Below are 23,155 nucleotides of genomic sequence, written 5' to 3' on the forward strand. Positions count from 1 at the left end.
TGCAGCACCACATTTTACAAATAATGTAAACTCACAAATTGCACATAGATTTGTCGTACTGTAAGTAGCTCTCACTTGGGCACTCGGGACGCTTGTTTTAATAATTGAAATGTCTCAAAATTAACATGAAAGAAAATGAAAGAATTCAGCAACAAGTTGCTCATACTGCAATGGGATTAACATTCATTTGCAATGCCAAACAAATAGGAAAAACACTATTTCTTGGAAAACAATGGTCCATCATTTAGTTGCAGTTGTTTGCGTATCTAACTTTTTGATTAATGCATGCTGACAAGCATTGATCACAGCTAGTGAGAATTATCAACAGTACAATAAACACTCAGCTTCTCTGTCTTCACACATTACAGTGAAGAATGCAGGGATGCATGTCAGTCCAACCCAGTGCAATGAGCAACAAATGACGCTGTAGACTGGAAGAAATAATTGCTGCATGGTTTGATGTGTGAAGGACCTGTGTGTGGAATACTTGAGGGTCACTTGCAGCTAAACTTTAAAAACATTTTTATCCTCATTTATTTCATTTTCTGGCCAGCCATTAATGTTGTCACTGAAGCAAGAGTTGACCAGCATTTTTATTCTTCAACAAAACACACACACGCACACACACACACACATGCACACAAATGTACTGATGCACACAATAAAGGCTTATGCTCATGACCTCAGTTTTTTAGATATTTTCTACAAGGTTAAAAGTTTCACTGTGAGAGGAATAAAATTCTGGTAAGGAAATATTGAATCCCTTTTCCTTGGCTAAAGACAAGATACATACAGAGTCTAAAAAAAGATTGGCACAAGCCTAATAAAAAACAAACATGTCATTGTGATCTAGTAAAAACATGTATCTCCAAATATGGTTTCTGAACTGCCGAAGGATCCAGAAAGTCCTTCAGACTAAACGAACAATTATCTCTTTTGTCATTGCCTACCAAAATACAGAAGTGGAAAAGTACTCATTTTTTTAGAGGCTAAGATTGGTATTTTGTTAATCATTATCTCATGTTTTTGTGGCTATGTGACTACTTGGGACAATATTGAAATTGGTCCAGTACTGAGCGAGTGATCTGCAGTCGGCAGAATCAAAACAGGACTGCAATGTAATCCTTGTGGGCCATTGTGCCCTGTCAAAGTATGACCACTAAATATAACCCGTTATAAATAAAGGGCTAAATATAGTCTGTTTTTACCACTGACAGACTCGGATTGATATTATAAGTGTCTGACAACATTATGGAAATTATCCCCATAGATTTAGATATATAACTATAGACCTTTTAAAGAGTGAGATCCTTTGTGTTTAATCACAGTCGCTGTATCGCTCTTTTCAAAACTACCAGACTACCTTGACAAACGTAGTTTTATCTCTCTGGACTATCGCAGAATCAATCAGTTAGTTTTTTGTGTAATTGTGCGACATTGGCATTTTTAGCCTTTTAAAACACCAAATTCACAGAATAACACAAACTAACTAAGCAACCAAGGCGATAGTAGACCAGCAACTCCCGTGTTCTGTGAGGTAAAATTAAATTTTTTGGTCGGGTGGCTTTGACAAGCGCAACCAGGATCTTACTCTTTAACAGGTCTATCTCTATGGGTATCCTTTCCATAATGTTGTCAGACACTTATGACCTAGCTTCCTTCATCTGACCATCTAATTATTCCCCCAGTGTAATTGGCTCTATATTTCCCTTCATCTCCACCTCAACATGATATGTGGTGAGCCTTCTGGCACAAATGGCTGCTGTGCATTGCCCAGGTGGGTACTACACATTGGTGGTGGTTGAGATGATTCTCCCTCCCCCTGAAAAACTTTGTGTATCTATGATAAAGTGATATATAAGTGTAATGCATCATAATTATTCTCATTATTAATTTATTCTATATATTATATATATATATATATATATTCAGTCAGTGGCAACCACAGGTTCAGATTATTATATTTACTGGCCACAATTGCCCGCAAGGATATGTAGCAGCCCCATTTTGAAATTGGTCCAGTATTGAGAGAGAGCACAGTGCTCTCTCTCAATACTGGACCAATTTAAAAAAATACTGTCTCATTTTGTCTGCGAAGACATTACCACGGTGGCAGCGATGTGATGTGTTTTATGCCAACTAGCGGTGATTGGTTTGCCAGAGCTGAAAGGGGGAGAAAGACACAGCAGCAAGTATGGCAGAGCCTATACGTCATCAAGCTGTCGACAGTATTGTGTAATATTTGTGCGGCGCTAATTTAAATTACTTTATATACTGCTACCTTGTGAATCCCGTCCTTATCTTAACTTGTAACATTAACATCATATTTTATTTGTGGATTACATTTTATTTATCTAAATCTGCAAAGTAACTAGTAACCTAAATTATCAATTAAACTTATTTCAGTAAAATGTATGATATTTCCCTCTGAACTGTAGTGAGGTATAATTATAAAGTATCAGCAAACAGAAACACTTGAGTAAAGAACCTCAAAATTGTACTCATATACACTACTTGAGTAAATTCTTACTTACCACCACTGCCAAAACAACCTATATGAGTGCTTCTCTGATCTGATGTCTGTTTATCTAAAACCAAAACACCAGACAGTTGATTCATATGTTTTCTAAAGTGCCACTGTTATTGATTAATTTTTGGTTAGGTTTAAACAGAAATATTTGGTTATGTTATGGGTAGGGAAAGATATTTGGTCGGCTGTTTGCCATAAATGTAAAATGTACAGGGCTATCTTGCTTTTTCAGCCCAATCATCCTCCTTGTCCTCCTCCCTACGAGGTTTTGCAGTGTTGTACCATCAAGCTATATTGGCCTTTGATCCGGACAGACAAAAGTCATAATTGAAATGGCCACGGGGATACTTCTGTGCTTTCAAAAGTATTATCATCGTACTTGTAACAGAGAATTTTACACTGTAGTATTGCTACTTTTACTTAAAGTCCTGAGTACTTTTTCCACCACTGCCTGTACTCTAGAAGCTCACATGGTAAATTTCCCATATGGCACTAATCCCATATGTACTACAATCTTATGTCAAACTCACCACTGCTCTAAATTTCTCTTTTTTTAACACTATTTTAATTCGCTAATTAATTCAATTTGCTTCTACGCTGCTGTTTTCCCAAGCGTGGTTTAGTTACAGTCCATGAAACTAGACACTTCCTGCAGATTAAAAGCCTACAGGGAAGGGGATGAATCATGCCCTTTGAGCTGCTGGAAGGCTTTAATGTGAAACACCAAACCAGGAAGTGTTGAATTTCATTGACGGTAACTTACCCATTCCTTCAAAAAAAAATGGCGAAATGGGAGCAACTGGAAATTATTACAGAATAAATCTGTTAGAGAAGAGAGAGAGAAAAGCAACAGGGAGGCCAGCATGACATGATTTTGTTGTTGCACTGATGAAAATAGTGCTGTTGAAATGGACACAGGACAACAGGTAAACATGGAGGGTATTTTGAGTTTATATCAACAGCAACTTAATATGGGAGCAGACTAGGAAACAGGGAGGACTTCTTACTAAAAATATGATAAGATATACTTACAAAACAGGGAAATATGGGAATAAAGACCTGTCTAATATAAGCCTGTTTCAGATAAAGACATGGCTCTCTCTGCAGTTAAAGTAAATAAAGGCACTGAAAACTACTTGAGAATACATGGTAAACAAATGAGTAATGCTGTCGTTTTTCTTGTGAGGATGGTCTCAAAGGATTACATACTATTCTATGAGAAACCTCTCCAACCTCACAGGCTCACAAACCCCTTTATTATCCCTCTTCACAATGGAAACTGTATCTTAGGCTGATTAAACACCCAAATCCCCATTAAAAAAATACAGCGGATCTGACTTCAGTAGCTCTGATCACCAGGCTCAGAGTTGTAGGTTAACAACAGTATGTACAGTGCTTACGTTCAACAAACATGCAGTAAAATCTACTGTGTAAAATCACCCACCTTCTCCTACAATGCCAAGGACTTCAAATTTATTCATCACATCACCGAGGGTGGGGGGTCCTCCAGCAGGTAAAATGATGTGCTCTGGTTTTAGCGAAGAGACTCCTGCTTTGACCGGCAGCTGACGGTAGCAGAGGCCTGACCACACCCCATCTTCACTCCTCTTCAACTTCGGCTTGTCTCTTCCTCAGTCTACAGATCTCTTCCAGCCTCACGTTTTTTAAATGTCAGTTTCTTTAATTTATGGATCTGACTCACGATGTTTCAGTTGTCTCTCAAACTCCCTTTATTCCATGTCTTGAGGTTGTCCGTCTCATGCGTCTATCCAAATCTCCACACAGTCGTACCTGGAAGACCAGAAACAAAATAAAAAAGGAAGGTGTTAAAATATGCTGTCAACATGGGTCATTCCAAGGTCCAAACACCAATCAATCCTTGCACCGGTAGGACCTTGCAGTAGCATGCTGGTGATATTCCTGGCACAGATGGTGTCTAATTAGGACATATAGATGTACAGAAAGACATTTCCTTGAGGACACATTTAAATCACAGATGACGTCCACACACTCCTATCTAGTCCCCTCAGCCACACATTCAATATGAAGGATGCTGCAAAGGTCTAGAGTGAAAGTATAATGGCTGGCAGCACTATTAAGCCCTGCCTGCTTTGCACAGGTCTAACTTTGTAGTTCCCTGATATATCTAAACAATCAGATACATTGTCATGAAATTTTAAATATCTGAACAACAATTGGATGGACTGCCATACAATTTGGCGCAGCTATCATGTTACCAAGAAGATGAATCCTAGGGAGTTTAGTTCTACCCTGACTTATTTTGTTTTTTTTTAGTGAGATGTGTCAACGGATATTGGATGGATTGCTGTGTCAATAACTTAGGTGATCCAATACTTTAATTTATGACCAAATATATGCAAAACATGTTGACACTCCCAACACAATCAGCTGTCCTTTGTTTTGTGCTTTTATATACAGTCTATGGTGCTAACTGGCAAATGTTAGCATTCTAACACACCAAAATAAGATGGTGAACATGGTAAACACTACACATACTTAGCATCGGCACTGTCATTGTGAGCATGTTAGCCTGCTGACATTAGCATTTAGTTCAAAGCACAGTAGCCTCACACAGCCGCTGGCCTGGCAACAACGATGAACTGTAATAACTTTGGTGATCCTCTGACTTTTAATCTAGCACCTCAACTACACTTTGTATTGTACCCACAGCTCTCTGTTGCTGCCACATTCAAAATGATGGGCTGGAATGTGTGATAATTTAACATTCTCACATTCTTAAATACTAATATTCAGCCCGTACTTTGCTTTCTCCCCAAATTTATACACACTTACAAAGTGTTTTGTTTAAGGAAGAAAAATGATATCCAAAGGCTCCTTAGATCTCCTCCTGTCACACATCCAAATACTGTCCACGGTTATTAAATGTCTCTTTTGTGATGCGAATTCTGTTGGACTGGAACCATCAAATATTCTCACAGTATCAGTCCAACTTCATTTGTATAACACTTGATTTATTCAGCAGTGCACAAACACTTTTATGTTGATTTGGCTCATGTGCCTGTGTGGGCGTTTTCCTATGCAAGTCTTTTCATGAGAAGTGATTAGGTGGACTTTAAGGCCATCCATGGCTAGTCATTTAAGGATGTGGTGCTGCCACTGGGGTGTGATTAGAGCCATAGGCTACCTTACCTTGTCTCAATAGACAAATATAGCCTACTCTAAAAGCCTGCAACTGGAGCAACCTGGGGTGCATTAGTCCCTGTAGCCTACTCAAGGAAAATGTTCCTAAAAAATGGGTACAGCACAGAGTCAGTTTATTGACAAGCTGCTGCTTCTCCTTGCAGCTAAATGGAAATAAGGTGGACATCTCACTAAGAAAGTCCTGAAAATATTAAGAACAAACTGAAACATCAATCCTGCAACACACGCCTGTTGGTGTCTGCATGCAAAGAAAACCACAGGAGTGAGTGAGTTTAGGAGTGTGAATTTAATAGGTAGGTTCGTGCGTGCGTCGGCGTGTACGACAGTATGTGTGTGTGTATATGAGGTGAGAGAAAGAGGAAAGAGAGAGGGAGAGGATAGTATCTTAATACTCTCTGCACCGAAACTGCGTCTTTATCGTCGCTGCGTTGCGGAGCGCACCACCATTCCATCGCTGTCCACGCGTTTGTCAGCCTACACAGCAACCAGTGCATACATTATAACGGTCTTCACGGACCAATGTTCACGACAGTGTTGCACAACAATACCCACAAATTGCGTTTACCCATAAGCCCATAATTAGACACAATTTCACGCACGCAAAGAACATAAGAAAATAAACCATCACAGGCCGTTCATCATTACACCATTGAACCCCCTTTACCTGCAGATGTGATGTGATGTGTCGCCTGTGTGAAGTGTGAAGCACAGAGCATCATCTCCATGAAAATGATGATATGGGAAGACGAAGACACATCATGTGTAGCGAAATGAGGGGGGGGGGCAAGCGCAAGGGCCTGTGCGTCGTGACACGATAAAATATGCTACTCACTCAATCTCTGGATGGAGATGAGACCGAATCCGCAGGCATAACGCCGATGACGGGGTATCCATGTACCGTCAACAGTTCTTCAGTGGCTCCGTGTTCATAGCCTCAGTATCAGCTGGTTATAGCAGCAAAATCGTCATTCCTCTGAGCGACGCTGCTGACAGCCAATAGAAACACGGACGTATGCGCGTTCCAGCGGTGGTTTTTGCATCCATATGAGCTGTAATAAAATAAAAGTTTGGGATTTACATTGAATCCAGCACATTATTTGTTAAATCTTAAATAGGCCTATACCTGAGATTAATCATCCTCCAGTTATACACAGATTTCACACTGCCGCGTTTGCAGTGTTGTTGCTTGCCCCCCTTTGGTCAATCCATGTTGTGTCACTGATTAAAAATCTCCCTGCAGCTTGTCTCCTCTCTCTCCCACCTACACCTCCCCTCATGACTGCACTAATTGGCGAAATCAGTGTGAATTCACTGGATTCATACACTGGGTCTGTTTCATAATGAGAAGGTGTTGTTTTGTATATATTTGGTATGCTGCAGCCACAGGCTGTTGCACGAATCACCTTCTTCCAAAGGCCATGTGTTCTGTGTTTGACCTCCACACCATCTTTTTAGCTCATTTTCCTCACTGCAACAACGCTATTGTACAGTTGTAAAAACTCCTATTATTATAATCATATTAGTTTAGAGTTTAAATTTATGTTGGGTTAATGTATTCATAATATACATTCGTTCCCCTGTCCAAGAGCCAGTTGTGGAGGGGCATTTCTAGTACAAAAATACTACATTACAATAGGGTTAAGGTTAAAGTACATAATTATCAGAAATAAATAAAGAAAAATAAAAGTTGCCTTCTCATTTTGTAGATTGACCCTTTTAGAGTGCTATTAAATATATGCTGGATTGTATTACATTAACATTTAAGCAGCTTTTTAATGCTGTAGCTGGTTGAGATGGAACAAATCAATATGTACTATTGAATAGACTGAAATCCAACAATGCATCATAATTTATAAAATTGTAATTTATTGTTTATCAAAATCTTATAGGCTAAAGTAGCTGTCAGATAAATGTAGTCACTTTGTCTGGAATGCAGTAGAGAAAAGTATAACGTAGCATAACATATTCAAGTACATACTGTACTAAGTGTACCACTACCCAAGTTTTCACAAGTGGGCAAATATGATGGGATAGAGTGTAGCCTGAGGTATTATTGTCAGCTATGGAGTGACATTTTATATTTAACTCTACAGTCGTAGTGCAGAGCTGTACTTGTAAAATGTGGAACATTTGGTCAGAGTTGTTGCCAGTGAAAAACTTTCTCACCTATTTGATGCCACATTTTGTTATTGGAGAGAAATTTATTTGGGTAATAAAAAAAGTTGAAATAATTTATTTCACATTTTTTCAGTGACAATTTCACTACTTGAAAAAAAAATATATACATATGGAGTTTTTGACTTGAAACTTGGAGGTAGGTGGACATTCCAGTTAGTTATCTTTGAGGTAATAATCAGCAGCTGTGTTAAGTACAGTTACTCTAGTACTGTCTGCTAAAATTCTTAGGTCATAGTTTCCAAGGAGGGTTGATTCAGGGCAACTGGACTTTATTGAAAATACATGAAGATATTTCAATCATTAATAATCACTAGAAGATATTTCAAGTATTTCGCCTCTCATTCAAGAGGCTTTTTCAGTTCTAACTGACTGTCAGGGAGTCCCATGGCTGTACTTGAGACAAATCTGAGGTACTTGTACTTGAGTAATTCTATTATGCTACCTTATACTTTATTTCAGAGGGAAATACTGCGTTCTTTATCCTTCTATACTACAGGTTACTTTAAGATTAAGATTAAGTTACAAACAAAACATAGGCAGTTTAACATAAAATAAGACAAATTTTACTAATACCAGGGAAATTAGCTTTATTTTATTTATTTATCTTAATAGTTTATTTGAATAATCTAATAAATCAATATAAAATGTATATAATCAGTCTAAGAGGGACCATTCTGTTTAGCAGGGAAGTAGGCCTACAATTTGCTGATAATACTTGTGATACTTACTTACTCAGTTTAATTTTAAATGCAGGACTTTAGCAGAGTATTTTTACACTATGGTTTAACTTTTAAAAGGATAAAAAGCATTTGGATACTTGTTATAACATTAATAATCAGTCAATCCAGCAATAATCTCCATTAATTAGGCATGGTTCATGGTATTCTTACAACGCTTTAATCAACTAATGGCTTTTGGAAATGATCTGTTTTTTAAAAATGTTTTTTCATTACCAGCTACTGTTATGAATCTGACCTTCCAGTACCTGCAGTCTCATCTCTGTCATTCTCATCACCTTCTCCTGCATGAAAAACAGGAAACCACAACACTTTATATGTTCATGTTTTCGTTTCCACACCACATGCAGTTTATTATCAAAACCCAACATAAAACAATATCCTTCTTAATAAAACGACTTATTGACAATTCCTCACCTCTGTCTTTGTTTTTTTTAAACCTACAGTGGAAAAATATGAATTACAGCACTGCGTGGTGGACATGCGCGGAGCTGCAGCGAATATGGCGGCTTGCATCTGATAGAAAGTGAGGAATCTCCCATCAAAATACCTTGTTCAAACGGTTGGTACGGCTCATGTCTCATTATTACTCTCATGTGCTGCCGATAAAGGGTTTCTGTCGCGTTTGTTTTTCGGGGCTGCGATCAAAAGCGGTCGGCTTTCCTGCTGTTTGTCCCTGCAGCGATAGATAGATGGCAGCGGGTGTTTATACTGTATCCTGTGCAGACGGACAGCTTGCTGCGTACAGTAGCGACATTGAACTCTGCAGATATCCCTTTGCTTCTGTTATCTGGCTTCCTGCAGAGGATTACACTGCAACTAAAGACCGCGTTTGGCGTGGTCCTACAGCCTTGTAGCATCACGCTCGTTGCTATAACGTAACGTTAGCAGTCTTTAGCCTGTATAATGACCACTGTCCCGCCCACGAAATGTGACCGTAAACCAAATGAAAATGCGTCACAGACTTTTCTTCAGATTAAATTGTATCTTCTGCTGATTCAGGACTTCTCCCCCGAATCTCGATCCTGCAAATGACAGAAAGAAATGATCTTATTTATCAACCACACGTGCAACCTAATAGGCTACCACAGATGTGTGACGCAATTTAAGCTAAATGTTGGCACAAATTTGGATGAAAAATGTTCTGAAATGAAAGTTGTTGGATATGAAACCATATGCTAAAATACCACCCTGGAGGTGACGCCCTTCAGCGGCTCACACCCCTCTTCTGATTCCAAAGTGCCTTGCCCGACAGAGGAAACACCAGGCAAGGGTGCTCGTTTTCTGTCTGGATTTGTAGGTCATCTACACGCATCTCATTATTGTCCAATATAATATAATGTTATTAAAAAAAGTGTTATCTCACAGAAGGATGTGCTGCAGGATAAACACACATAAACTCACTTTGTCAACCCTTTTAAAAAGTCTTTTATGATTTAAATTAATAGCACATGTCATATAGTATCAAATGGAGCAGGAAATAATGGGGTGGGAGAATTTGCTTTATCCATAAATCTTTTGTAATTTCTCAAGCAAATGTCAAAGATTACCTATAGTTCCAGGTTCTAGGTTGTGAGGATTTCCTTAGGGCTGCAACTAAGACTATTTTCATTATTGATTAATCTGCCAATTACTTTCTCAATTACTCCAAAAGAACATTTTTTCAGAGCCAAAAGGGAAATATTTAAAACCCACAGATATTCAGTTTATACTCCTATAAAACAAAGAAAAGCAGCAAAACCCCACATTGGAGAGACTGAAACTCCTCCAACCATATGAGTTAATCAGCTGATTGTTGCAGCACTATATTTGCTGCTTTTCTTTGTGTTATGTAATAGTAAACTGAATATATGGATTTTGATCTTTTTGATTGTACAAAATAAGCACTTTGGAGACATCTAAACAAAGTCAACTCAGGGTAATCTGTCTCCTTAACATAAACGTAGGGCAAAAAGAGAAATTAAGGCCCTTTTCTACTTTGTTCTGCTTTTTAAAAAGATGTCTTTTAGTTGTGCAAAAATATATAAAACTCCTGTGGGTGTTAATTCTGCGTAATAACAAATGACAACATATTCATTGCATTACTTGTATTACTTTTATGTTGTAAGCATGTAAAAGAAATGTTCAAATGTGATCAGTCTTGAAATCAGTTCTTAATCTTTAGTTATCCATCAAGTAGAAGCACCAATCATACTAATTTCAGCTTCTCAAATGTCAGAATTTGGTGCTTTTCTCTGTTTTATTTAATTTGTAAATTGAATATTTTTGGATTTTGGACTGTTGGTCACAATAGCAGCAATTTTAAGTTCTCACCTTTTGCTGTAGGAACTTGTGAGGGGAATTTTTCACGTATTTCTGACGATATCTAGACTTGCCTAATTAATTAATTGGAAAAACAATAGGTTGATAATTGATTTGGTAATGAAATTAATAATTAATTACAGCCCTAGTAATAATGAAAAATACTGAATTGACCTTCTGGGACATGCAACTTTAGGTGAAATTTATAGGTACCGTGCACATTGTAAGTATTTGTGTGAGCATCAAATATGAAAAGGTTAAATGCCTCATATTGAGGTTGAAATAAATGCATTACATTATTTTCAAGTTTCATGAAGTTTAAAGTTTTACATAGTTATTTTTTTTTCCACATGAGAAAAACTTCTATCATTAACACATTGACAGCTCCTCCTGTCAAGGAATAGTTACAACCTCTCTCTGTCAATTTTCAGAGCTTCTCACTGTTCAGGTTCGTGAACATTACACTAATCTCAGATAAGTGGCTTCCTTAGTGGAAATGGAGGCTGTAAAAATTAAGTGCTTCCTGGTCTGACGGACGGTTTTTGTCTGACCCTCTTGAGAGAGGCAGACAGACCAGTGCAAACACTGAGCCTGTCTGGAGCTGAGAGAGGAGCAGAGCTGGAATCCTTTTCATGTCGGCCGGCAGACGTCCCACATCCACACTTCTTAATGGCTTTTTATGGCAGCTTGGAATCTTTATGGCTCCTTCAGACTCAATGGGATTCGCTGCAGAGACAGAGGGGTCTTCAGAGGGAGGAGGGACAGCCGCAATACATTGCAGATGCTAAAATGTTTTAAACACAACAAAAGGAGACGCTCTCTGGCTTCTGGAAATATTTTAAGCTTTGAATTTCTGGATTTAATTTGGAAAGTATCACTTTTTTGACTCGGCGGTACCTTGGATTATTTCTCTGCTTCCCTTTGAGCTATGCACCGACTTTGCAGGGAGAGGGACTATGCTCAGAGTTTTGGTAAACCTCATTGTTTCGGCCAGATTTTCAGCATAAACAGTGTGGTAACAATTTTATTTTAGTACTTACGGTGCTTTAGGATTAAAGGTTGTTAGAGTAGCAAAGCAGCTAACTAGCTAAAAACATAGGCCTACCATTTGTTGGACCCTTTTAATTTTAAACCTCCTTACATCAGAATGCACATGTTAGTAGTGTTTTTGCTGTATGATAATTTTCTACCATGAACAATTAATAGGATTAGATGTTTTTATTGGGATCATCCTTTATGAGTATGTGAGTAACAGATTAGATATCACAGGATTATGGTAATGTGAGCAGAAAAAATATTAATAACTATTACCTGTGACAATTACGGAATGAAACCTGAAGCAAACAAACTGCACCAAACATAGTATTTAGATGGAAGATATTTCCATCTAAATTTCAGATTATCTTGTTTTCCTTATCAAATCCCATGAAAAAAAACACCCACAATATGTTAGTTACCTGTCTGCGGAACTGTTTCTGAAGCCCAAAAGACTATAAAAATGTGTTACAGATATAAAGTTTCACTTTTAAATAAAAGTAAATAGTGCATTTGTTGGGGACTATTTTCCACCATGGGTTAAACATATTTGGTGCTCTGCTGATGATTTATAGCATTTATAGATTGACCCTCAATAAACTACAGTGTCTGTGTTCATGGTAATGAAGGAAAATGTCACACATGTGTTGCTCATTATGTTTTTGCTATGGCTTTTACCACACAGATAATACTTGTTGGTGGTTTTCATCTTTTCATTGGATTTTTTGACAATAAGAGGAATATCACCAGACTTAACCTTTAAAACTAAAAGTATATTACCACCAACATAACAAAAAAGTCAAGGCACGTGTGTTTGTGTAGCACCTTTCAATAACAAGACATTTCAGAGTTCTTTACATGAGACGTAAAAGGCCTTAAGAAAAGGATATAGAAAGAGACAGGATAAAAAGACACATTTAAATAGGATTTGATAAGATAAAATATAATAAGAGAGACTAAACAATAGAATACAAATTACAGTGCAGCCACAAACATAATATATATATATATATATATATATATTTATAATAATCATATGTCCTATAAATAAATGGTCTCAAATTTAAATTGATTTAAGTTGAAGACAGTGGGAAACAGAAAAATCAAAAAAAATGTATTCTGGGAGTTTGTTCCAGATATGTGGTGCAGAAAAACTGTACGCTGTTTCTCTGTGATATTTATGACCATGGGAACAGTAAGCAGACCCGTCGCAGACGATCTGAGAGGTCAGGACGGTTCACAATGGAGCAACAGATCAAAAATTAATTTTGGCCCTAAACCATTAAGTGCATTATAAACCAAAAGTAGTATTTTAAAATCAATCTTTGAAAAATAGATACATGAATTTAGCATGTAAATTCACAATCTCCTAAGTTTGATTGGGATGTGTATCAAAGAGTCATTTCAATATAATCCCAAGATGTAGTTTTAGTAGTAGTTCTGTGCATTCTGGTATTTTTGAATATTCTGATTAAAATGTTTTGGACTGTATCTCTTTCCTCTTCAGTGTCTGTGTAGGTAAAATCCTGTCTGACTTCACCTCCTCTGTAACACTGGTCATCATGGGCCGAACACCACACAAAGGTAGGAATTAATCTCTCCTACCACGCTATTTAATTTTTTTTAAGTTTTATTTTTTCTCTATTCTATTCTCTAGAACTATTACAATCGCATGTTTTATGCCTTCATTCAGTAATTACATTCTGTGTATCAGTAGCTCCCAAATCCTGATGAGCAGTTCAATCATCTTTTGATTTCAGATCAAAAAGAGGAGAAGGAGAGACGAAGCAGCATCACAGCAGGCTCTGCTCTCGACAAATCTAATGGTAGGCAGCTCTGATCTCTGGCATGTTCCTCTTTATTGTTGATCCTTTCATTACCGGCTTAATATGAAAGTTTTTGATGCAGCCATTTCGGTGTCAGTTCTTGCATTAACCTATTTGCCTTTTTCAGCAACTTCTGCACTAATGTGTTACACGTTTTTAGCAAGTTCTTGATGGTCACTGATTCAAAATTCAACCAAGATCAACCATATCTCTTACAAACATTTATTGGCACATTTCTTCTAAGCTTCCTAAACAGTGCAGATTTAGCAAGTGAGGGATTAACACGCTGTTAGGGTCAATTATTTGTGGTACATTTTATTACTTGTACTTTATAGCTACTTTATTTTCCTTTAACAGTCAGTACTTTGTTGCTGTTGTTTTTGTAGAACCGTTCAGTTGGGAAGACTATCTGAGAGAAACGTCCTCCACTGCAGCGTCGCCTACTTGCTTCAAACAGGTAGCTGATGATTAAGAAGCATCCCATTATTCCATATATATATATATATTCCATATATCCCATCATTAATTTCCCTTATATAGTTCCCTTAAATGTTTCCTTATATTTTTAATACTGTTAAATACAGTCTGCCATAGCTCAGGACAAACATGTTCTTTCTGATGTATTGTTGCTTAGTTAGAGGTGTTTAAAGTCTGATGATATTACATATTTTTCTTATTGTCAACAAAGACCAAAACCAACAACATATGATCCAACTAACAAATGTTGTCTGTGGAGCCAAAGCCTGATATATCTTATTCTTCTGTGCCATAGAGCGCCATTGTCGTCTAAAACTACAATCAGTGAGCCACAGTTGTACTTATTAACATATTTCTTCATTATGATGAACATGAGCATAGACATTTATTTCCAAGTGAAATAAAATTAACTGATGCTTTAAATCCATTGGTGCAAGCAAAGTGTGCAAAGTGTCATCACAGTACATGACCATGAATGAGGCTCCCTGTGTGTCTGTGTGTCCCTCTGCAGTCCAGAGTCCCCCCTTCCAATGACTTTAAAGCAGGCATGAAACTTGAGGCACGGGACCCTCGCAACTCTAACTCTGTGTGCATTGCAACGGTGATGGGCATGATGGGTACTCGTCTACGCCTGCGCCTGGATGGTAGTGACAACACCAACGACTTCTGGAGGCTGGTGGACTCGTTAGACATTCAACCAATAGGAACTTGTGAGAGGAACGGAGACATGCTGCAGCCACCACTGGGTAAGTGTCTTTAAACTGGTATGATGTTTTTTTTGTTTTTTTTCACAAGACATGAGTTTGTTTGTGAAATATTTAAATACTTGGAAAATTATCAATATCTCAAACAAATATCTTACTCTGTGATAGATGTGTTGTGGGTCTAACATGCGAATGTTGTATAATGAATAAGGACCACATTTTCTTGGACCGTCATTCAGTACTTCATTGCAAGTACTGCATCAGACACAACAACCAAAAAACCTCCCTGTACTTGTAAAGCGACAAAGTTTTCACAGGGTCTCTCTTGTGTAGGAGCTCTCTGTGCTTCCCAGGGAAAAGTCCACAATGAGAAAAATAAAAATGTAAAGCAAAAGTATAGAGACGACAAGCACTAAACTTAGACTGAACATAAAAATACACTTCAGGAAACCATGAAAATTAGGGAAATGTAACACTAAAAGAGGCAGCGTGTACCTTTTAAATTAAAAGCCTCCCTGCAAAAAAAATAATGCTCTGTTCATAACTTAGGATAATAATATACACACTACAACAGATGCATACACACTTGATTAAAATATAAAGCATATAACTTTATGTTACCATTATTTGAACCTTAAAGCCCCTACACACTAATACCCACACCTTCTCACACAGTTCTTTTTACCTATTTCACTAATTATCAGTAGACCAATTTTCATGACTGTCTCGGTGAGTACAGACTGTGCTTCACTGACAAAGGCCTTTTTGACATGTTATAATAGAAAATTGCACCAGTGTAAATAATAAAATGAATGATGTCTGAATTCCATTTAGCTGCTTCAGTTTTATGGTTCTGGTATTGTTCATGCTACCTCAGTATCACACAGTCCTGGCTTACTGGGACACTTGAATAGAACAGAATCATCTTTAATGTTATTAGTAACCCTTGTGCTTTTCCTACTATGACAAGTCAAAATGCCTGCTGTGAAAAATGAAAAAATCTTTTTAAATAGTACATAGACATTGTTTAATTTCCTGTTTGGTGAGGCCCAATGTAGGCCTGAGCAGAGCTTGTCTGGTTCCAGAGCTTTGAATCACTAAAATTGCATCTCTGATTTGGTCGACAATCCAAATCAAGTTGACCAGCTAGCTTTTTAGGAAGACCACTCAACAAATACCAAACAGATCAAAGTATTTTATCACACTGTTGCAAAAAAAAGTATATAAATCCAGTATTAACACACAACCTAAAATACCCAGAAATATTAGGTACCTCAGTGTATTGTAAAATCTCTGCCAGTCGGCAAATTTAAATCGTCACACATGCATTTCATCATAATGCCTACCCCCGTCTCCATTTTTATAAATCCGACCTTGTGTTGTGTTCAGGTTTCAGGATGAATGCTTCCTCGTGGCCCATGTTCCTCCTACGGACGCTGAGTGGGGCGGAGATGGCCCCTGCCTCTGCTTTTAAAAAGGTAATGGCAGCTGGAAGAAGCTACGGAGGGCTAATACTGTTATTAGTTTATTTTATTTCTGAAGCTGATGAAACTCTGAAGTTGTCAAAATTGAACTGACTGATGTGATGGCACAAATGTATTAGTTTTCTCCTAGCTTCATGAAAAAGAGTTATACATCATTAAATGTTGCCCTTAAATGGGGATAGATAAAGCCATGAGAACAAGGCGTCCTAATCCTTTCACAGTCAATATTAAGGACACTATAAACATTTTGAAACCAACTAATAAAAGCTGATTATTGGCTCTATGGACTAAAATTCTTGATTTACCAATAGGAAATGTTAATACTGTGATTATAACTTTTTTTATTGTCATTATTTCAGTAATCAGCACAGACACAAGGGGGAAGGGGACTCTCATACATCAGCATGCCAGTAAATACATTATTATTATGTTTAGTCATTAGTAAGCGTGTTCAAATATTTTTTCATAATTACCGATGTAATATTGATAAAGAGAACATTTTGGTCCGGATAATCATACCATGAAATGTGTATTTTGGTACATAATTTACCTGCTTTACCAGATTAACTTTTGCATAGCTGTTTGCTTGACTTTAAAACAGAGTAGCTGTGAATGTACAGTATTAATTTGCATTTTTATGTGCGCGTATGTGTGTGTGTGTTTAGGAACCACCTAGCCCTGTTAAAAACTACTTCCAGCCTGGTATGAAGCTGGAGGCGGTGGACAGGAAGAACCCCTACCTGATTTGTCCTGCCACAGTGGGAGAGGTCAGAGGTCAGGAGATTTTCGTCATGTTTGATGGCTGGCGAGGCGCTTTTGACTATTGGTGCCCCTTCGACTCCAGGGACATCTTCCCTGTCGGCTGGTGTAGCCTGACTAAACACAGCTTACAGCCGCCTGGAAACTTCTGTAAGTGCTGCTTTAATTCTTTTTTTCTTGTCTTGTCTTGGTTTTAAGCAATTTTGTGTCTCAAGAACAGTAGATGAGGGAACTTGCATTAATACCACAGGTTTCCACTACAAAGTAGATCATCTGATGATTTGATGATGGCAAAGATACTGAACCCCCAACTTGCTCCCGACTGTGCCATCAGTGTGTGAATGTGTATGAATGTGTATATCTGTTTCTGATGGCAGAGACACCTTACCCTCTGCCTCAGTGTATGAATGGGGTGAATTTGATGTAGTATAAAAGCGCTTTGAGTGGTCGGAAAGACAACAAAGGTGCTATACTCATACAGACCATTTATCCATCCAAATAAAGAAAAAAGTAATTTTCTTCAAGCAATAATTCCTAAAGCCTAAAGATTTCATTTTAATTCACATTACTAGCCCTTTGTGTCTAATTAATTGTCTATTTAGCTAAAAAAAAAAAAGATGTTTAACATACCATGATGATTAGAAAAGTGCTTATGTCATGAGATTCAGAATATGGCTATTTAGTGCCACAGATAGCTTTAAGGTTAACATAAGATGCTTGTGTATGACATTAAGACTAAAATAAACTAATTTATTGCTCTGATTTATTTGGTCATTCTTGTTTTAATGGTGGACAGGTGTTGTATCTCAGCTCTTTAAATAATATTATCCATTTTTCACCACTAGAGAGCAGCAGAGCACGTATTCTCATGTATCTGTTTCATCATTACAGCCTGTGAACTGAGTTGTGGCAACTCTGCCATCTCCGCATAGCAGTAGAGTGGCCCTTAGAGTGAAAAAACGAATAAGAAGAAATGTGAAGAAATGTGTGTTATTGTATTATTATGATTATGGTCTGTTGAATCCGAATTGTTTGGTAGAAGAATATTAACTCTATATATAAATATCTAGCTTGTTGTACTTTAAACGCACAATAAAAAGGTTAATGTTCCTTGTGAAAGTCTAGTCATGGACATGTATTTTAACTAGCATTAATGGTTCTTTTTTATCATTGATAAATCATTTTTTAAATTAACAAATTGACTATTTAGTCTTTAAAATGTCTTATTTCAGAGATATACAATTCACAATGATATGAAACAGAGCAGCAAAGCGGAAATCCTCACATTTTAGAACCTGAAGCCAGCACTGTTGGCCGTTTTGCTTCATAAATGGCTTAAAATATCAATAATCAGTTGTTACCTGTAGATTCTCTAATCAAGTAATCAGCAAAGTTATTCATCAAAGACAAGTCTTATTAAAAGTGTACATGAGTATTTCAGTAGCTCAACTCTTTTTCTTTGCTCCTGCAGCTCACTAAGCCACCAGGATGTGTTTATATGTAATATAATGGAGGCAACAGTAGTCACCACTCACCATTGAAAGCTCCTTTACTGATCCATTTGAATTAAATTCTTCCTCCAATATTTGGGACCAAATATGGACATTTCCTAGTGCCATATATCTATTAAACTTTAAAAACAAGTGGCAGGGCTTCCTAAAAATGTGTGACTGTGCAGTTGATGTCTGTGAAACACAGGTTACCCTTATATAGACAGACAACAGCTGTATGATGAGTAGAATAGTGAGCGAATTACTGAAGAAAAAATATTTTTGGTTGACTTTATATATTTATTTTTGGGTACAGTAACAGTTAAGTAATTAAGGGGTAAAATAAGTACATAGTCTCATGAAATAATTTTATAATGTGTGGTGTGATCCGCTAGTAAAGTGTCAGTTGCTTTATTCTAACCAGATCGTACCATTGTATGACATCATGTAGATAATTATGCAGTAAGAGTAGCAATTTATATAACTACTTATAAAGTCTGCATGCAGCAACATACAGTAAGCTTTTTAGACATTTGAATGTGTTCTGTTGTCCATTAAGGCACTAGTATCCAATGAGACAGGTTTCTTAATGTAGAAATGTAGAAAAACTTTGGAATAACCAAGTCAGTTTGTGAATGTTAAAGTCAGAATTTCATTTATGTGTCTTCTGTGTGTGTGTGTGTGTGTGTGTGTGTGTGTGTGTGTGTATGTGTGTTTTAACTCTGCTCTGTGTTGAGTTCTCTGTGTTTGTTGGTGGGCTTGTGACCCATAGTTCTGACCTCCACATTGAGTCTGCAGAGTTCCCTGAAGATTCAGCTAGCCTGCTTGAATAGATTCCAGTTTCTGATCTTTTTCTCATATATTAATCATCCACTGCTTTACATTGATTCACCATTCATACACTGATTGTTTGGGCTGTTTTTGGCTCCATTTTGCCCTTTTGAAAGATGTGACAAAGCAGCTTGGCAGTTGGAGCACAACAACAATCACTGATTTTACCACAGAGACACAGATTTAGTCATGTATACCCAGAAACAACAAATGTCAGGTTATTATCCTCTGAATAGTTTTGTGCTCTGTGTATGTCTGTGAATGTCATCTGATTTAACTGAGAATTGTTTCAGTCTTGTGTAAGATATGGCCTGAATTTTAGGGTAAAACATTAAAAAATTAACCAGCATTGCTTTCTTAAAAACAAAACAAAACATGCTCTAACAGGCCTTGTTTCAAAAGTTGTTATTAATCATAGACATTAACAATCAACCTTTTTTATTTGGACAAACAGCTACTTAACAGGTTGTAACTGTAATTGTTATAAGTGAAAAACAGCTTGAAACCTCAGATGCTTGTCTATCCTTTACCAGTTATCAACAAATTATAGAATAATTCACATCTACATTTAGGTCATTCAAACAAATGGAAGCAAAACAAATGAATATTCTGTGATGTTTTGCTTTTTTCACATTTAAATGACTGTTTTGAAATTCTGAAATCAAAAATATATTTTTGATTGAATGCTTCTAGCAAAAATATCTACTTTGACATTGTAAATTACACATTATTCATTATTGTATTTAAATAAGAGCCTACAGTATATTACCCATGTAGTTGGTCTTTATTTCAAAGAAACAAAAAGACAGCAATGAAAACAAATGTCAGCAACATCTGCAATTGTTACTGGTGGTTTTGTAGTTTTATGACCAAGTTTGGAAACATATATATGTGTGTGTGTGTGTGTGTGTGTGTGTGTGTGTGTGTGTGTATTTTTTCATTAATCTTAATATAACCAGGTAAGCCCCGTTGAGGTTAGAAACCTCTTGTTTAAGGGAGGCTGTGCCAACATTGCAATGGAAATAAAAATACTACAAAAGCTAACAATACTGTAGATACTTGAGATAGATAGTCACATAAAAGTCACATAAAATTACAATTGAGGACACTGTTAAACACATGCTACGATGGCACAGACATGGTGAAGCAGTACCTTATTAGTTTACCTATTTCCATGTAGCATTTCCCTTAATATTATTAATGTTAAAAGTATTTGTGTAGTCTGTGACACAAATACTATTTCTTTTTTAAATATTAACTAATTTGCAGGAGCTTCCTATGCTCATTTGGCAAGAAATTCAGGTTTCAGCTGTTTATATGTTTGTAAAACAAATGGTTTGAGAATATTTAAAAGTGCTTCTCTAACCTAAAGATTTATAGACCTTGTCTGAGGCCCCTTCAGATAACTTTCCTTGTGTGCTTTTATATACTACAAATTTTTTCCATTGACCATGCGGGATGTAATTATATGGTAATTATGCTCATACTTCACCATGTGATTTGTTCTAATGCTGAAGCTTAATGTTTAAAGTTTAGCTGTTTAGTTTGTTTGGGAAATGTTCAGATGTTTGTCATTCATCAAAATCACTTTGACAAATAGCTCTGGATTGTCTGTTGATTCTGAAATTGGGGTTTTAGCAGGTGTAATAAATATCAATCATCATGTTTGCTGTTATGTTACATTAGCTCCCATCCAGCGATTTCCTCCCCTTCACCCTGTTGTTAGTGCCCACTGGTCAGGAAACATGTGGCTTTGAATAACCCAGACCAACAACCTTCGTGATTAATGAGGAGTGTGTGTGTGTGTGTTTGTGTGTGTGTGTGTGTGTTTGGTTTTCCTCCACTTTGTTGATGGATGACAGTAGTTACACGTCTGTTTGCTCTTCACTGAATGTTCTCAGTAAAATGTCCTTGTAACTACTGAACTCTTCCAGAGGAGAACTTCTGCTGGAGTGAACAGAGTTGAACGGTTTTACATGGTTACTCAGTCAGCCATGTTTTTTAATTTGAAAAAAGTTTTGACATACCCAGAATTTATGGGATATTCGTCATACTTATAATAGTCCAGAGCTAGAAAACTTTGTCTGACCGTTTGTTAGATCTAAGGGACAGTCAAAGCCTTTCTTTGTAAAATCAGCCCTGTGCCTGCAGATCTACTCAGCACAGATTTACCCATGGTATGTGTGAGTGCAGTGTGGAGTGGAAAAAAGCAGGAAGAAAGGATCATTTAAATCACCAGACAGCTATGTTTGCTTGCGAGTAAGTGAATAAGTAGGGCTTGGTTGAGGTGTTAATGAGGTGATAATTAGCCGTACATGTGAGAGAAGAGAAGAGACTCTGTAATTACTACTACATTTAAAATTTCTAATTAGCTTACATCAAAATTGTCCTGTTGCGACCCTGCTACACATTTTTGTAAGAAGCTACAGAAGATGCCAAGATTGGGTGTCTAATTATTTTCCTTTTTGTACAGTAAGCGTTCATCTTCATGCAAATTTTTTTACATTTTGTGTGATACGTCTTTGTCTTTGCTTCTTGGTATTAAAGTGGGTCAGAATGCAGAATAGTTCTTTCTGAATAATGCATGAAAAATACCGCATGTCCATATTTTAGCAGATACAGGCACATGGCAGTTGTTTTTTTCTAGTTTTTTGCCTTCTTTTGTCACTTATATTCTGTATTTGGGCAAAATTACCGTAGACATGTATTTCACTTCCTAAGTGCTTCATTAATGTAGACAGAGACATGGTTGTTAGTAAAGCATTTTGACACAATTTTAGTTAGATTTTAGTATTATTAATCCTAATATCTATATATATCACTGCATTCTTAAAAAAAGTGTCTAAATGTGTTGCATCCTTTTTGATGTAACTTTCTAGCTCTTTTATTTTGAAATCATCACCCATCAGGGTAATTTGGCCCTCACAGACTAAACAAATACAATTCCCAGTGGGTGTCCTGACTAGAAAAGATTCCTGAATAGTGTCAAATAATTATATATCAATAAGCCATATCTCATAAAGAAACGCAAATGTTTGTTCGTTCAGAAGCAGATTAAGATGTCTCCGACTAGTGGGACGTTTCCCATACAAGGCTTCCTCTGACTGCTCTGCTCCACATTGTTCCGGAGCTGGGGTGATATCCGACTGTGTGACTGTTTCCTGACGCTGGACCTGGCCATCTTTCATCAGGGAATGTCTGAATAGGCTAGGGTTACACTGAGGGGGCACCTCCTTCTGGGCCGTGAGAGGTTGTTTCTGTGTGTGTGTGTGTGTGTGTCTGTGTGTTGAGGGAAATCTTGCGTATGTGTGCGCCAACTCCAGGAGTTTGCCCCTTTTCACCAATTTCAATCAGGACTCTTCTGATCCAGTTTAACCCTTTACCACCCCTCTCCCCATCCCCCATCCACTCTTGCAGCCCCACCGTTAACCCCTCTCCCCCCTCATCTCCCCTCCCCCAGCGACTTACTGAGAAGCAGGTGACTGATGTAGACTGTCGATATGGCCTACAGATAACATGAATAAAGGGCTAAACTCCCCCCCCTCCCCCCCTCGCCACCACCCACCCACTCTTCCTTCCCTCACTCTACCCCTCCCCAACCCCTATGCAAATCTAAACAG

The 23,155-nt window shown here is 37.4% G+C and overlaps 2 protein-coding genes across 11 annotated transcripts in view; one reads left to right on the forward strand and one right to left on the reverse strand.

Moving 5' to 3' along the window:
- Positions 1 to 6,937, reverse strand: part of cdkl5 (cyclin-dependent kinase-like 5) — a 48,204-nt gene extending 41,267 nt beyond the window's left edge. For 6 of the 9 annotated variants that reach the window (XM_046032766.1, XM_046032764.1, XM_046032762.1 and 3 more), the window contains exons 1-3: positions 6,837 to 6,937; positions 6,546 to 6,762; positions 3,975 to 4,321 (exon numbers count right to left, since the gene is read on the reverse strand). In XM_046032766.1, coding sequence (XP_045888722.1) covers positions 3,975 to 4,011 — 37 coding nt within the window. In that variant the 5' untranslated portion in view covers positions 4,012 to 4,321; positions 6,546 to 6,762; positions 6,837 to 6,937. Of the gene's footprint in view, positions 1 to 3,974; positions 4,322 to 6,114; positions 6,188 to 6,377; positions 6,522 to 6,545; positions 6,763 to 6,836 lie in introns of those variants that run through there. The other 3 variants (XM_046032758.1, XM_046032760.1, XM_046032761.1) reach the window with 3 other exon arrangements.
- Positions 6,938 to 9,114: 2,177 nt separating this feature from the next.
- Positions 9,115 to 23,155, forward strand: part of scml2 (Scm polycomb group protein like 2) — a 26,377-nt gene continuing 12,336 nt past the window's right edge. For both annotated transcript variants that reach the window (XR_006822283.1, XM_046033387.1), the window contains exons 1-7: positions 9,115 to 9,190; positions 13,472 to 13,548; positions 13,725 to 13,790; positions 14,177 to 14,247; positions 14,779 to 15,013; positions 16,361 to 16,449; positions 17,121 to 17,364. Coding sequence is in view for 1 of the 2 variants with exons in the window: in XM_046033387.1 (XP_045889343.1) it covers positions 13,527 to 13,548; positions 13,725 to 13,790; positions 14,177 to 14,247; positions 14,779 to 15,013; positions 16,361 to 16,449; positions 17,121 to 17,364 (727 nt within the window). In the remaining variant the exon portion in view is untranslated. The remainder of the gene's footprint in view (positions 9,191 to 13,471; positions 13,549 to 13,724; positions 13,791 to 14,176; positions 14,248 to 14,778; positions 15,014 to 16,360; positions 16,450 to 17,120; positions 17,365 to 23,155) is intronic.

This window comes from Micropterus dolomieu, linkage group LG20, assembly GCF_021292245.1.
Source record: "Micropterus dolomieu isolate WLL.071019.BEF.003 ecotype Adirondacks linkage group LG20, ASM2129224v1, whole genome shotgun sequence".
NCBI lineage: Eukaryota > Metazoa > Chordata > Actinopteri > Centrarchiformes > Centrarchidae > Micropterus > Micropterus dolomieu.